At 38.9% G+C, this 14,620-nt stretch overlaps 2 protein-coding genes across 2 annotated transcripts in view; both read right to left on the bottom strand.

The window, feature by feature from the left end:
• Positions 1–14,620, bottom strand: part of ITGA1 (integrin subunit alpha 1) — an 80,279-nt gene that overhangs the window by 63,018 nt on the left and 2,641 nt on the right. The gene's annotated exons all lie outside the window — the stretch shown is intronic.
• PELO (pelota mRNA surveillance and ribosome rescue factor) lies at positions 8,550–12,810 on the bottom strand. The gene is made up of 2 exons (XM_040540622.1): positions 10,399–12,810; positions 8,550–9,332 (listed from the first exon to the last, which is right to left on the bottom strand). The coding sequence occupies exons 1-2, from the start codon at positions 11,122–11,124 to the stop codon at positions 8,901–8,903; spliced, it is 1,158 nt and encodes a 385-aa protein (XP_040396556.1). The 5' UTR covers positions 11,125–12,810; the 3' UTR covers positions 8,550–8,900.

The raw sequence follows: 14,620 nt of genomic DNA, 5'->3' as shown, positions 1-14,620 counted from the left end.
AAACATCTACATCAACTTCACACAAGTACCCTACAGAGTTTATCAGTGAGGAAATTTTATTTTGTCTTGTGGATGTCACTTGTCCAGGGTAAATAGAAGTTTGCAAAGCTAAAGTCGGATATCTAAGACTGACTCAGTCTTCTAAAGTCAACGTGAGCTACAAGTGTTGGAAAAGGACCTCCTAAAAAGGCAAAAAGAACCTCATGACATCATCTTCTGTCCCACAGTACTCCTAGAACTTCTGCAAAAACTTGTCACGCTATCACAGATTTATCATCGGCCTTACGTAAGTAGCATCTTAACTAGAGTTTCAGCAGCAGCAGTGATGATGTTCAGCTTTTCCCTGAAGCCCAGCTAAGAGGCTGCGACAACAATGCTGATGCTGTGCACCTTATTATTATTATTACTGTTATTCTGTGGTCTATAGCTCTTTGGACACTGCTGCTGCATTTGTCTAAGGCCGACATTTCTAACCTGTGCAGAGATAAACAGGGGATCAACTCAAAGCACCTCACTTCAGAGTCTTTGGAGGAAAAGTGCTTTCTAAAGGAAACACATTTAATGATCAATGAAGTGAGATCGATGCCTGTTCATAAACAAAAAGCTGATTTTTTTTTTTTTAAATAAATCAGTAGAGCTCTTGGAAGACACCAGACTGACAGAGATTGAGAGGCAATTACTCAATAAACCCAGGTACCTAATGCAAGCATCTTCAACTTGTCAGCTCAGCCATAGTTTGAGAAAGAGTTCCTGCCTGCTCACTCAATCCTAACATGAGGCAGGTATTACGGTACAAACTGGTAGATGTGGCACAAATATACGTGCTAAGTCTTGGACTCATAAACATGGCAACTCCGTTCTCCACTAAAACAACAGCAGCAAGCACTCTGCTTCTGTTCAGAGCACAGGGTACAGGATTGCTGAATCAATTCCTATCTGCTGCTGGCAGCTGCATCATCTCTTTCAGGGTAAACAAATTCCATGTCAAAGAGACCTTTTGCTCTGATTATTCTGACTGGAAGACAATTCCAACTTCTTATTTTCTAGTAGTAGGAATTTTCTCCTCTCTGGCATATATTTATTTCTTGCCAGTTCTTATGTCAAAGTAAGAGTTTTTAAGCTAGAGAACAAAGCAGTTTAAAAAGTGTTCTAGAAATAAAACTGAAAGCATTCAATTCCAAAATACTGCTGTCTAAAGCTCTAAACATTTTTCACTGACAATTCCAATACTGCTCTCCTTGAAAAGAAAGACTATGTAAAACTTTACAAGCTTTTTGGCTAGAAGAACAAGTCTTCAAAGTTAGGAAAGGTTAGATTTACTGTTGTCAGCAATAACACTAATTTGGTTCTTTCTGAACACTTAATACGATTTTTGTGTCATAACAGAAGTAGCATGTGATCATGCTACTTCAAGTAGACTTGCATAAAACATACAGACAGCTTGCAATTGCTTAAGCTATCAAACTTCTTTACCAAGGGGTTTGTATGCTTGACTTGTCAACTAAGTGTCTGTCTACTAATAGATTTTTAGTAACTGATTCCTGACACTTAAGAGATAAAGCATAAAATCTTGCCATTTGGCTGACTTGACTTACTATAAAAATGGTTAATAAAAATAATGCTTTAGCTGAAACATAACTTTTTTTTTTTTTAATTTTTCAACTTGATTTTTTATGGCTTTCTCTTATTGTTTCGTCTAAATTCATTCTCAAAAACTCTCAAGGGTTTATTTTAATCATCTTCTGTTGATTTTTTTTTATTAGAAATTGACTAGAAAGCACACAAAGTGCCTTTGTCACAAAGCAAGACATGCTACTTTTGTAAAAATAGACAAAAAAAGGCTATGTTCATAGGCAGGAATGAAAAGAAAACCATCTTTCACATTTCTCAGATATATCAATGACTCCATGTGTGACTTTTCTGTAGCCAGCCCAACAGAAATTTTAGTGACCATGCAGTGACAGGATTAGCAAATTCTCTTGAGCTCTCAATATCGTAATTTCTAGTCCCAGGCTCAAGGCTTCTCTCCCTTGGATAAAAACTTAATCACATTAGCTGGCATTGTAAAGAAGAATAAAATAGTTCAGTTGGAAATGACTACAGATATTCCAAACATCCACTGCTGTTCTTTTCAGGGAAGAAGTCTCAAGCCCAAAACAGCATCTCATGTTTTCTGTCAAAATGTAACTTTTCATCCTTCCTCACTGCTCCGGAACTTGGAAACACTCGCTCGTTAAGCAGCTGCTCCTTTTCTGCCTCTTAACACCATTTTCCTGAGGTACCAGCTTGGAGTGAGAACAGTTGCTGCCCCATGTCTGGCCATTCTGGCAGACAGCTGATATTCTCCCAGCAATATATTAAACAAGCAAACCAAAACCAAAAAAAAGTCTATTTAAGCTCCTCTTACCTAACCTATAGCAGTACACCAATTTCCACCTGGGAGAGGAATAAATTATATGGAATAAAATAGTTATCTTTACCAAAGGGAGTGGAAGTGGTCTTATGGCAACTTTACAAAAAAGATAAATAATTAACAATGCAATTAATAAATTTCTCTTACACCTAAACCAAAATGATTATACCAGTGTTAAACACTTGTAAGTCACCAGTCTGAACGCTGCAGGTCAAAGGAAAAGGCACTTCTCTTCAGTAGAACCTGCTGCAGGGTTCAGAACTTCAGAAGCCTTTGAATGAAATGCTCATGAGCATTTGATAATCAACCATCAGACATCCTAAATGTAGCATATGCTACCAGTCTCCTCCAAGTGCAAGGAAATGTTGAGGTCTGAAGATAGAGATCAAGCCTGCATTCTAAAGTCATTGCTTCAGCTACCAAATGCAACTACAAGATAACAGTTGTTAGCTTTTTTTTTTTTTTAACCATGAAGACACTACATTCATTGAGGATACCACATGTTAACACACACGCACACAGCTACCTACTTTCATGTATCTTTGATGTTTCATTTCCTTCTTCTGAAGTACTTTCAGTAACAAGCCTTAGGACAAATGCTTTTAGCTAAGCATATGTATTGAAGCTGGATGGGGAATTATCTGCTTGTCTTCAGAAGTGAGATTTGCTTGACTGCCATCAGATCCAAAATCTTTTTGAAACACTGGACCCTCTTCAGGACTATTTTCTCAAACATGAAGACTGTGGTTGCAGTGTGTTATACAGGCACAGACCTAGCTTTAAATCACTTTCCTATTCCATGCAGGTAAGAAACCTAAAAACTGTCTCCTATTGCCAAGAGGTTTTGCACCTGGGTCAGTGAAGAATACTTATGCAACGTGGAGTAGTACTTACCAAAAATACTTATAGAAAAGGAAGCACCTTTAGCCTAGTACTAACAATACATTCGAAAAGGGTCTTAAGCTTCATGCGTTTAGTCCTCTTTGACTCTCTAACCGCAAGACTTTCTTCATTATTCTAGGGGTGGCTTTGATTATAAATTCCATTTTAGACCAGAGATAATACTTCTGATTGGCCCTGGTATGTACATTCCTAAAACAGATGACTAGTTTCAACCAATTAACATTGTCTAATGGAACAGCTATTTTGCCAGAGGATCATAGCTTGACATTCAGTAATTATTAGAACAGTATGACAGTAATTACATGAGCTGTGAACATAGCATTTCCCAAACACTGGGCAATAAATTAGAGATCTAATCTATCAAAATCTATCAAATGCTGGCAGCGTTTGAAAGCTGCTTCTGCACGTTGCATTTCCCAGAAGGCACTGACTTGGAAGCAAGTACTTCTCCAGTATCAACCCCGCTGTTTCTTGTATAACCCCCAAGTAGGACAAGAGGAAGAATCATTTTCAGAAAACGGAACAACTGTGGTTTCAGAGATCTTTTCCTCACACTCCATTTTAGACTATGACATGTTAAGACAATGTTTTTGACAGAAAAGCTATACTGTATTCCTAATACACTCAAGTTCAGAAGCTTACAGAAAATATGCACTACAGTTTAGTTGTTACACTTGAGACACTTTTTCGTGTTCTGTATCATGCAAGCAGTTATCCTCAAATCAAAGTCAATGCCCTACATGAGTCAAGCATAAAAATATGTGGCAGGACTGAGCATCAAGCTTATTAAGCAATTCTTTGGGCAACTGTCACAAGAAGCTACACAGCCAATGTTTATTCTTTGCAGGGCTGAAAAAGTCCAGGCTTGACCCATGTCAGGGACTGAATTAAGAACTGTCACAAAAACCACAAGACCCAAAAGGTTAGGCATTTCCTTAGCTCTAAAGTAGCAGTATAATAAATTTGCAAAATATTTTCCTACACAAAACCTGAACACAGCAGTCTCTAAATACAGGCTGTGGCCATTACAATAGAACCAAACACACTTCAAAATCAACTACTGCAACTACTCTGTTTCTGTTTATTTCTACCATCTGCAAAATCAGATCAAATAGAAAAATTGTAAGATCCAACAACATTGAAAGTTATAATTCAGTCACATTATAACAACTTGTAGGCATTTAACAGGAACTGAGAAGGGAGAGAATATGACCCTGAGCTATGTGATTCCCCACATTAGCACAGTTTGTGGAAGAAACTGTCATCAACCTCAGCCACCTAAGTTACACACCTAGCTCTGCATTTTGAAAGCTTTCTTCCAAAAACACATTATAGCTGCATCTTAAAACAAAAGAAAAAAGAAATCAAGTCTGAAGTTTTGCCATATTTAAAAAGTAGGTTTCTGAAGTTAATCCTTCACTTTTTTTTTCCACATTATTAATATACCTTGAAGGAATTCCAATTCTGAGTTATAAACGATTCCTAATTGCTGAGCATCTAATTGCAGTTTCACATTTTGAAAACTGCTTTCCTAGATCATCTGTAGAAGAAATAAGAGTATGCACTGCACAAATGTGGCTTCAGACAAAACAGCACAAATCTTTTTAGAACTTGTTTCTCCTGTAGAACTAGACATCCATTCCATTTATAAAAAGGTTTCTTTTCTTTAACAGGTAAGAAAATCCCAAAATAAAGTGATCAGTGTGACTAAAAAATAAATTAAAAAAAACATGCACACGATTCCGTCTTTTATTCCCGCCTTGCCTTTACAAAACTGACATTTTCGACAGATGATCCAGCTTCCAGAAAGAAATTAGAGAAGCTCAGACACTAAATAAGTCAGAGAAAGCAGCTACAATATACTTTCACAGAAAAAGACAAACCGATGTCAGCAGCTGAGAAGTTAAACTAAGAAATTTTCAACAGGTAAGTAAGAGATTTTATGTTCAGGGCTCCCTAACCTTCGCAAAAACAGTAGCAAATGATGAAAATTACCGAAGACTTTTACATCACACAACATCTTTAAAAACATCACACACATTACATCACAAATTCAGCTGAAGAGCTACAGGACTGTTGTTATACTGGTCACAAGATCATTTATTACTGATATTTAGCTCAAACACTGTGTGTACAATGGTGAAAACAGAAAGAAGAAAGGAAATAAAGACTTCCCTGGGTCAAATACTTCTAAATGGCATACAATTTCAGTGAAGATTTGCCTTTTATTATTTTACTTTTTAACTAGTGGGATTATTTTGGTCTCTTAATGGTAGCAAGCTCCGTTTGGTAGCAAACTTTATCCTATAACCTCCTCCCTCCCCCAAGCCTGACATAATAACTGGACATTAATGCCAAAGTGGACATAGCAAACAAACTAGGGTCTACTCCAGAGTATGAGTTTGCAAGAGATGCTCTATGACCTAAATCAATGAATTTATTTGAATCTTTTAAGCTAACTACACTGCAGGGATCAGGCTCAAGCCAATTTCATGATACTTTTAAAAGCTTTCTTCCCACCAAACACAGTAACTATTAAAAAGTCCTTCACTGTATAATCATTTATTTTGAAAACAGAAAAACTGGAAGATAAACCATGCTACTAATTCACAGAATTATGTCAGAATATAATCAAAATACAACAGATACTGTTGGAAATTACTAAATCCTTTATGGTATAAGAGAAAAATTTACATATTTACATTACATTTACATTACATTTTACTGGTTTTATTTCATGTTTATTTCCATTTTTTATTTCTAGTTCAAAACGAAATACATGAAAATTATTTTCCCATAGCTTTAACACTTACTCATCTGAACTGCAGGTAACACGCATCTTCTGTGTATGTGTTATCTATACCCAGAATTTAAGGTGTTTGTTAAAGAAGTATCTTTTGCTGATACCAACTTTTCAGCTACTCACAATTCTTCTAATTTTAAAAGCCACTTACATTCCTGGAACTTTGCCAGGTCAAGCATCTGCACTACTGAATATAGCCTGCTTTCAAAACTAAGCCCTTAAGCTGTTTCCTGAAACAGGATGCATTTGTCTACAGAATGCATGTATATTTATTTTACTATAAAATGCTTCCCAAAAAAATAAAAAATCCCACCCTTCCATACTTTGAGCAACTAGCTGTATATTTCTCTCAGGGGTTTAATGCAATGACAGCAGTAGCAAAAAAAAAAAAGAAAAACATTCATAATTTGTAAAGTCTGTGTAGAATTCTAATTGTAAATAATTCAAAGAATCACTGTGAATATAGTTTCTTACCAAATGCTTGCTGGTACATCTTAAAAAACAAGTAAGTAGCAAAACGGTTGCCCCTTTTTGTCATTGATACACTACCATAGTGCAGGCACAAATAAGTAATTTTCATTGTAACCTTTTTACAGTACACAGCAAAAACTCTTCACCATTTTTAAATGCAATAACTGGATTCAATTGGGTCCAAAAAATAGCAAACCACTTCACAGTCTAGGAACAGTGTGGTTTGCCATTTAAAGTTCATTGAGAATTAAACTTAGAATTTCCTGGTGTACTACTAATCTGACGGTAAGTAGCATTAGTGTACAATTGCAACAAATTAGCAGTAATTTAAGCAGGGAAATAATATAAAAGATTATCTTAAAAAGAGAAGTTATTGACTTTATTTAGAAAAAAGTGTGTACAAAACAATATAAATAATATTTATTGAAGGCTACGTTCTTCTACATGCCATATGCATACTTTACATTTAACTTTGTATGTAGCAAGAATCAGGGTGCTTTAAAGCTGGTAGTGTATAAAATCAAAATAGGCAGATTTTTTAAAGAAAAAAAAGTTTTTTATTTAGCAAGTCCTACCTAATGAAAGAGCCTACCTGACCATTTGAGGATGTGTGGCACTCAACATCATTCAAGACAAAATCATAAAGCTCAAATAACATAGCTGATCTGTACAAACTGACTGTAAACAACTCTCTTAATGGGCTTCTCTTTGAGAGAAAAATCACAGTATTATTCAAGTACAGCTTTAATGTGAGTGCTGTTCATGCATTCTTTAGAATACCTGTTCTTCTGTGGGGAAGACAGAAGAAAGAGGGCTTTTAACTCAAAATGACTTCCCTATCAATGAGTTTAGGCTGATGTTTCAGTTGATACAACACAGCAATAGATAATACCAAATTCACAGAGCTGGCACACATCAGCATTAAGAGAGCACCATTAAATGTTTTTGGTAAAATTATTTGACGCAAACTGTTTTAAGTTTTACTCTCCAGTTGTTACTGCAGTGTAAAAATCAAAACATCAACCCACAGAACTTCAGTGTTTTTCCTAAATGTTTTTTTGCCAGTCTCTCCTGTTCCATTCTCCTCTGCCACATTTTAACAAGGAATGCTTATTTACACCCACAACCTGCATCATCACACATTAGCTTAAATTGAACAAACAATTCCCTAGGTTCGTTCTCGCATATTCATACATGTCAGAATCTGAAAGGAGTTTGTACTTCCTCAGCATAAGATTTTTTTTGTCCCGGGAAGAAATAAAGCTTACTGTGGCTCTCAGCACTTTCAACAGATCAAATAAATAATTTGAAAAGTAATTTTGATTTTTAGATTTGTCATCGTCTTAAGCCAAGTTCTATTTGTAGATTTGTAATCTTTACTTCTATATTATAAGTGTTTTGAAATGGGCAACAGGCAGACAAATAACAGATTATGAAATTATTTATAGTAGTAGTTGTCAGAAGATTCCTAATGGAAACTAGGGACCTAATTTTGTGAGCCTTAATCATATTCATATGGCTTCACAGAACTGGGTACTTAACCTCCATGCCAATTCATATGGCATGAACCACGCCATTGATAGCATACATACCTTGTCAGCCCTCAGGACAATTTCCCAGGATAAGAGCATTCAAAGAGATAACTGAAATGGACACACTGAGCTTCACAATCTGCCGTGCATCTACTATCACATTAAGGAAGAAATCATTAGTTTGAATGGTCTGGTTTCTGAAAGATTTCTTCAAATATTTCACTGAAATATTAACCAGTTGGATTCATACACTTTAAGAAACACCTAACAGATATGAAGAAGGATAGAGAGTAGTGGGGTTGACACTAAGATGTGGCAAGTGAGTTCCTAAGAAGACCAACTATAGTTTTGCTAAGTCTTGCATGAAGAAGTTTGTATTTGTAATACTGCTTTCAAGCATTTGAACAGAAATAAAGACAGTCTGACATAATTTTCTCCCTCTTAGTTTATTATCTTTTCATACACATTCCAAAACATTAAGCTTCCAGTCTGCCTTAACATGCAGAATGAGCAGCTTTTGGAACACAGATCTGTTTCTTGTACTGCTGGAGGCCCGCAGTTTAACTTGCAAAACAGCTCCAGTCCACAGCATACTCATAACCATTACCATAGAACAGTTATCCATTAGTGCAGTGAGCAGAGCTATGTACTATAAGAAATACTATGAAAAATTAAATTAAATGTCATGGTATGTTTGCACGCATCATTTCAGAAGGGAGAGCCTTTAATGTCATTTCAACGTGACTTAGAAATAAACTGTGGAATAAAATCACTGTTATCAATCCTCTTCAGAGCTAGATTCATCTTCCTGGTCAGAGAGCTCAGCAACAGGAAATCGCAGGATGGCTGCCACCCCTGTCAGCTGGCCAAGCTGCTCACCGGACACATGAAGGCTGGAGAAAATGCGCACCGTGCCCATGTTGTCCCGTACACTATCTACCAATTTAACATACCGGGCACGTGTAGCCACATCCTGGTGCCGGAAAAGCTCATCACTGATCAGCAAGGTATCAATGGCCATGGCTTCATTGGCCTTCTCTACATGTTTTAAACCGTAAAAAGCCCTGTCAGGCTCATGCTGCAGCATTTTATAGAAGTCATCTAACGCTTTGACTTCACCTGCTGCTTTAGTGTCAGAGAGACGGCTAGTTACAGCTGGGTCACAAAGGGCCTCCTTCAGTGCGTACTTATGTCCTGACGATGAGTGCACCTAGAGAAAACAAAGTCAAAAAGATTGTATTCTTTAATAAAGCATACCATTTTCTTGATTAACCAATCACAGCTTCCACTACACACATTTATCTTGTTCATAATTGATTTGGCTCTTCCTTGAAACCTACCTGACTCTTTTCTTACAAGAGCTTCTCTCCTGCAGACCAAAGCCTAACACAAATGCCTTAAACTGTATTTTAAGCGTAGGAAAGATGCTTCTCTTCTTCAAAGACTGCCTTAAATTAGCAGGATGCTGTAGGCAGTACCCTAGCTAGGAGCACCTGAAACCACTGAGAAACTTCAGCCTCTTCATTTTAAAGCATTCAAGAAGAAGAAGCCCTCTTAACATTCTTCAATCTTGCAAAAGCACAAAGTCTTGCATAACTGCATATTCCTATGGTTGTAAAACTGTGTGAAGTACATTAAAACCTTTCACACATTATCATCATTTTTCTATAAATGCAAAAGACTACTTCTTTGTGCAATTTCAGACTCCTCAGTTTTGTGATGATTAAGCACAGGACCCCCATTTTACATGTCTGCTCTAAATTCAGTGGAAGGCTAAAAAAAAAAAAGCAAACCAACCAATGAGGGATGAAAAGATTATGCAAACTATAATATTATCTATTTATTACAAAACTAACAGCAACATTAGCTAACCTATACCGCATCCAGATACTTCTTTTCCTCTTTATAAAGCTTTAGAAAGCTGTTATTAAACATGATGTTACACAGTACAGTAGACTAACACAGTTAAACTGTTTTTCAACTTGCATTTCATCTTTAACTGAATATTTAACTGAATATTTATAGGTAGTTTAAAATATTTAGTATTTTTTCTACTTCACTTTAAGGAATCCTAGGAAAGAAACATCCCTATTTCTTGGATAACTCCCTTATATATAATTTGAGAAACACGAAAATAATTTCCTTAGAAGAAAAAATAACTTTGTCAGAACATCCTAAGTCAATTATTTCTCCATCATCCTTCTAATTCTCTTCTGTTACCACATACAGCTCTTAAACCACTTTGTAGGTATTTGAGAGACAATATGGCTCCTTACCTGTAGGAACTTGGACCTGTTCTCCAGCAGAAGCTTGTTGTCAGTCTTAACCGCCTGCTGGAACATATAGTCACAAAACTGCTCCCGCACGAAGCCTGGGCTGGCCACCAGTACGCACTTCACCACCTCGAAGTTGATGTGTCGCTGGATGGCCTGCACCACCTGTTCGTAAAACCTCTCCAGGGCCCGGTCGTGCTGACTGCAGTTCCCTTTCCGCTTGCGGGGGATGTTCACCTCCACCTTTGCACGGGTGAGGGTCATGCTGGGGGTAACAAGGCAGACGTGCGCCAGTCCCTCCTGCATGACGACGGCTGCCACGTCCGCGCTCCAGGCAGGGTCGCAGGCCTGCTCAATGCGCTCCAGCACCACACTGTCCCACTGCTTCTTTGCCAGCGTGAACTGCCGGTTGGGCTCCAGCTCGATGGTGTGGTAGGCCCCCATCTTGACATACTCGTTTTCCTGGATATTGGTGCCCTTGACCCGCAGCTGGCAGGCCTGAGAGTCAAAGTCGATAGCCTCTACGCAGAGGGTGAGCGTGGTGCGGATCCGATTGCTGCCCACGCTGCCCGTGGCCGACTCGGTCTGCACCTTGCGGATGGTAGAGGCCCGCAGGCTGTCCCCCACCTGCAGCAGGTTGTAGGTGTGCCACATGTCCTCGGGCTCCTCTGGGATCAGCGTCACCTGCCCTGCGTTGTCCTTCTCCAGGTCCTTCCTCACCAGCTTCATCCTGACGGCGCCAACGCGACACTAGGCTTCCTTTCAGCCGCGGCGGACAGACGGCCCGGCGCCGGGACCCGCGGGCTCGCGGGCGGCTGGAGGCACACCGCGGGCGGCTGGAGGCACACCGCGGGCGGCTGCAGGCCTGCCCGGTCCCCTGGAAGCCTTCCCCGGGCAGCCGGAGGCCCACACCGGGTCCCTGGCGTCCTACCCCGGCGACACCAGCCCCCCCCAGCTCCGGCCCCTTGCCTCACTTCACCCCGTGCGCACGCGCAGCGCAAACACCGCCTACGAGCGCCTGCGCCGGCTCCGTCCTAAATGGCGCCGGCAGGACGGGAGCCGTCCGCCCGACGCGCATGTGCAACGCCGTCACTCGCCAGTAATTCCCGTAGAGACGGCGCATGCGCACAAAGGGTGGGTGTGCAACAGGGCGCAGGCGAGTGGACGCTGCCGGGGGCGAACGGCCGCCCTCAGGGCTGGGGGAAGAGCGGGGTGCGGGGCGGCCTCTGCCGCCTCTCGGTGGACCCGTCGTGACGCCCGCCGGTCCCTTCCCCATCTAGGTCTTTACAGAGAACGATTCAAGCGCCCCTATCGCGGTGCATGGCGCTTAGGAGGCTGGAAAACCACAACAATAGCAACAACGAAGTCGTTGTGGCAGTGTGGGGTGGGGACTTCGTGGGTACAGATGAGGGAGGTGAGGAAAGTACAGCTAAATAGGTAGCCCGTTTCCTCGCTGTGGTAAGTGTACTTGGTACTTAAAAAAGCCACACATAAAAGTCAAAGAACAGGCAGCATTGTCACCTGTTGGTGCCTAAAAGGCTGGGGAGACAGCATTTATACGAAAATCAGTCCAAGGCAACACCAGAACACAAACTTGTTTCGACATTGCTCTTAAAAAGAGCTTCAGCTTAGAGGTTTGGGTTAAGCTTACGCTATCTTTCCACACATTCTAGCTTCAGTTACACTTCAACATGTACAAAAACTTGAGCTGCTTTCTGAACCTTCTGGTGGTTTCAGTCAGAGTAAGATAGTCTGAGAGAAGTGTCAGAGGCGGCATGTTTCATATGAAATCTGATGTTAACACCTAAGTAATATGCAATGGAAAACCCTGTAAACTATCAAGATAATGTGGATTAGTTCAGTGATCCTTGCACAGAAAAGGGACCTGACAACTAGACAACTCAATGTGCAGCATAGACAAATTTAACAAACCCACAACTAACATAAAAGTGATAATGCCATGATGTAAATTCTGCTGCTTATTTTGAAATTGTGTGTGGTACTGAACACTGCTTTAGAAAGCATGGTGCAAATTTAGAAAGAATGACAGAAAAATAATGGAAAATAGAAGAATGCTTTTGTGAATAAAGATTGGGAAGAATGCCTGTATGAATAAAGTTTGGGAAGAATGAAAATATCTGAGAAAGTAGACAAATTAATATGCCATGATAAGTGACTCCGCGCAACTGGAACAGAAAAAGAAAGTTTTGAAACTCACTGATGTATATGTATGGTCAGTCATAACTGGAGAAGCAAAAGATCATTCTCTTGGAGATGAGAAGGTGGCAAATGTGAATTTATTAACAGGAAGTTTCCTTTATTTTTTTTTAAGAAAAAATTTGAAAGGCTTTGGACTTTTGATTTAATGAGATACAAGACTAGAGTGAGCAAAAAATCATCCCTTATCTCCCATTATGATGTAATTTTTGTAAATAATATAAATTTCTCTCAAATATCTAGCACTGGCCACTGGTTGAAACAGGACACTGAACTCAGATTTGGCCCAGTAACATGCATTTAATGTTTCTAATCATGATACTGATGTAAAAACAATTTTATCAGATATTACGTAAGAGGATTTATTTGTGAGACCTCAGACTTTCTTCCTGTGAGTACAAATGCTTAACTCTGTTAGCATGAATAGTTTCACAGAAGGAAACTGGACCACCCAAGGGAATATAACATAAGCACACGCATAATTATTTGTTTAATTTGGGCTTATGTGTACTCATAATTTTGTGTTAATGTTTTGTGGCTTAGGTAGAAAAGAGTGTATTTAGTTTTCCCTTAGGAGTTCCTTTTACTTGTCTATGCAGATACTGCATGGTGCATTTAGGGTGAGTTTTCTTGTCTACCTTCTTTGTGATTATAAAATTGTGGTGCTAGACCTTATGCCATTCTTTAAATATAATTAGCTATAGTGCATATTAGCCTTCCACATTAATATTTTTCTTCTTTTGATGTTGTTTATGAACTTTTCTCCGGTTGTTGGTTCCAGTCTAATTTTAATAAGAAGCCTCACATCCTTGCAGATACTATGTATTTCACTGAAGTGTTGCAAGTTGGCATCCAGCACTAATAGAAAATAAGTGTTTACCTCATTCAGGCAGGTGACTTGCTGCTAAGCATACACACAGTTGCTGCATAAAAAAAAAAAAAACAACAAGCCAACATTCAAAAATTCAAGAGTTGCCACTCAACATGTTAAATTGTTGTGGTAGAGACATTTTGAGATTCACTTGAGTCTTTTCTCAAACAAGTAACGATGAGACTCTATACGGTTATGAACAAAAGCAGTATTCACAAATATTTAGTGGCAACAGTAGACTTAAATGTTATTCACAATTAGCAAAAACACTGTCACCTTATAAAGGAAAACATCTACTAGATGATGGTGCTTTGCCTACTCTGTTAAAATAAGTGACCAGTGGGTATTGTTATGTGTTTGAATGGCAGAGAATGAGCAGTAGAAAAATGACATCTCAAAAAAATTAAGAATCATATAACTATGTTTGTAAGTTCATACTAATTTTGTTAATGTCACAGAGAGATGTGAACTTGACCTTGGTAGAGTCAAACCAAGAAAATATTTGTAACTTTAACATAAAAGTTTTAAATAACATTGTATGTTCCAGTCTCGGTAAAAGACTAAGACTAGGTGAAGAATCTGAGAATTCATGCAATTTATCACTTAAAAATGAGATGCTAATAATTGCAGGAATTTATCACCCATTTTCAGAACTTTCTAAGCATGGTACAGGACAAGAATGGCGATAGCAGGTATTCACAGAGGTTTTAGAGCCGTCCTGGTTTTTTGTAATGTTGTTGTTTTGAAAAACATGAGACAGCCCTACATCTTCCAGTCTTGATCAGCTGCTTTATGAAGAAGGGTTGTATTTTAGATAACGACAGGTGATGTTTTTAGCAACTGGAACCTTCCCCCTCCCCCCACCCCTTCTGTTATAGCTGGAATCATGCAAACACATTAGAGTCCTAGATAAGAAAAAACAGTGGAAAAGAATCTGAAATAGGGGGAACTCTGCTAAGAGATTTTGGATGTTACTGCTGCAAGAGCAGAGAGAGATAAAGGTAGAGAGCAAATCTGTTTTCCTCTCACTCTATGTTTATACAGACTCTGGACAGAGACAGTTTCCTTTTCTATGAAAAAGGAAATTCTAAAGTTCTGTCTTCATGATTTATTGCTATTTTCTATAATAAAGATGAG

This window comes from Cygnus olor, chromosome Z (genome assembly GCF_009769625.2).
Source record: "Cygnus olor isolate bCygOlo1 chromosome Z, bCygOlo1.pri.v2, whole genome shotgun sequence".
NCBI lineage: Eukaryota > Metazoa > Chordata > Aves > Anseriformes > Anatidae > Cygnus > Cygnus olor.
Note: the sequence above shows the minus strand (reverse complement) of the source record. Positions and strands in the feature narration are given on the sequence as shown.

Excerpts from the sequence above, each read along its gene's own strand:
- PELO (XM_040540622.1), bottom strand. The coding sequence starts at position 11,124 with ATGAAGCTGGTGAGGAAGGACCTGGAGAAGGACAACGCAGGGCAGGTG. Across the intron at positions 9,333-10,398 it reads ACAGGTCCAAGTTCCTACAG|GTGCACTCATCGTCAGGACA; the intron begins GTAAGGAGCCAT and ends TGTTTTCTCTAG.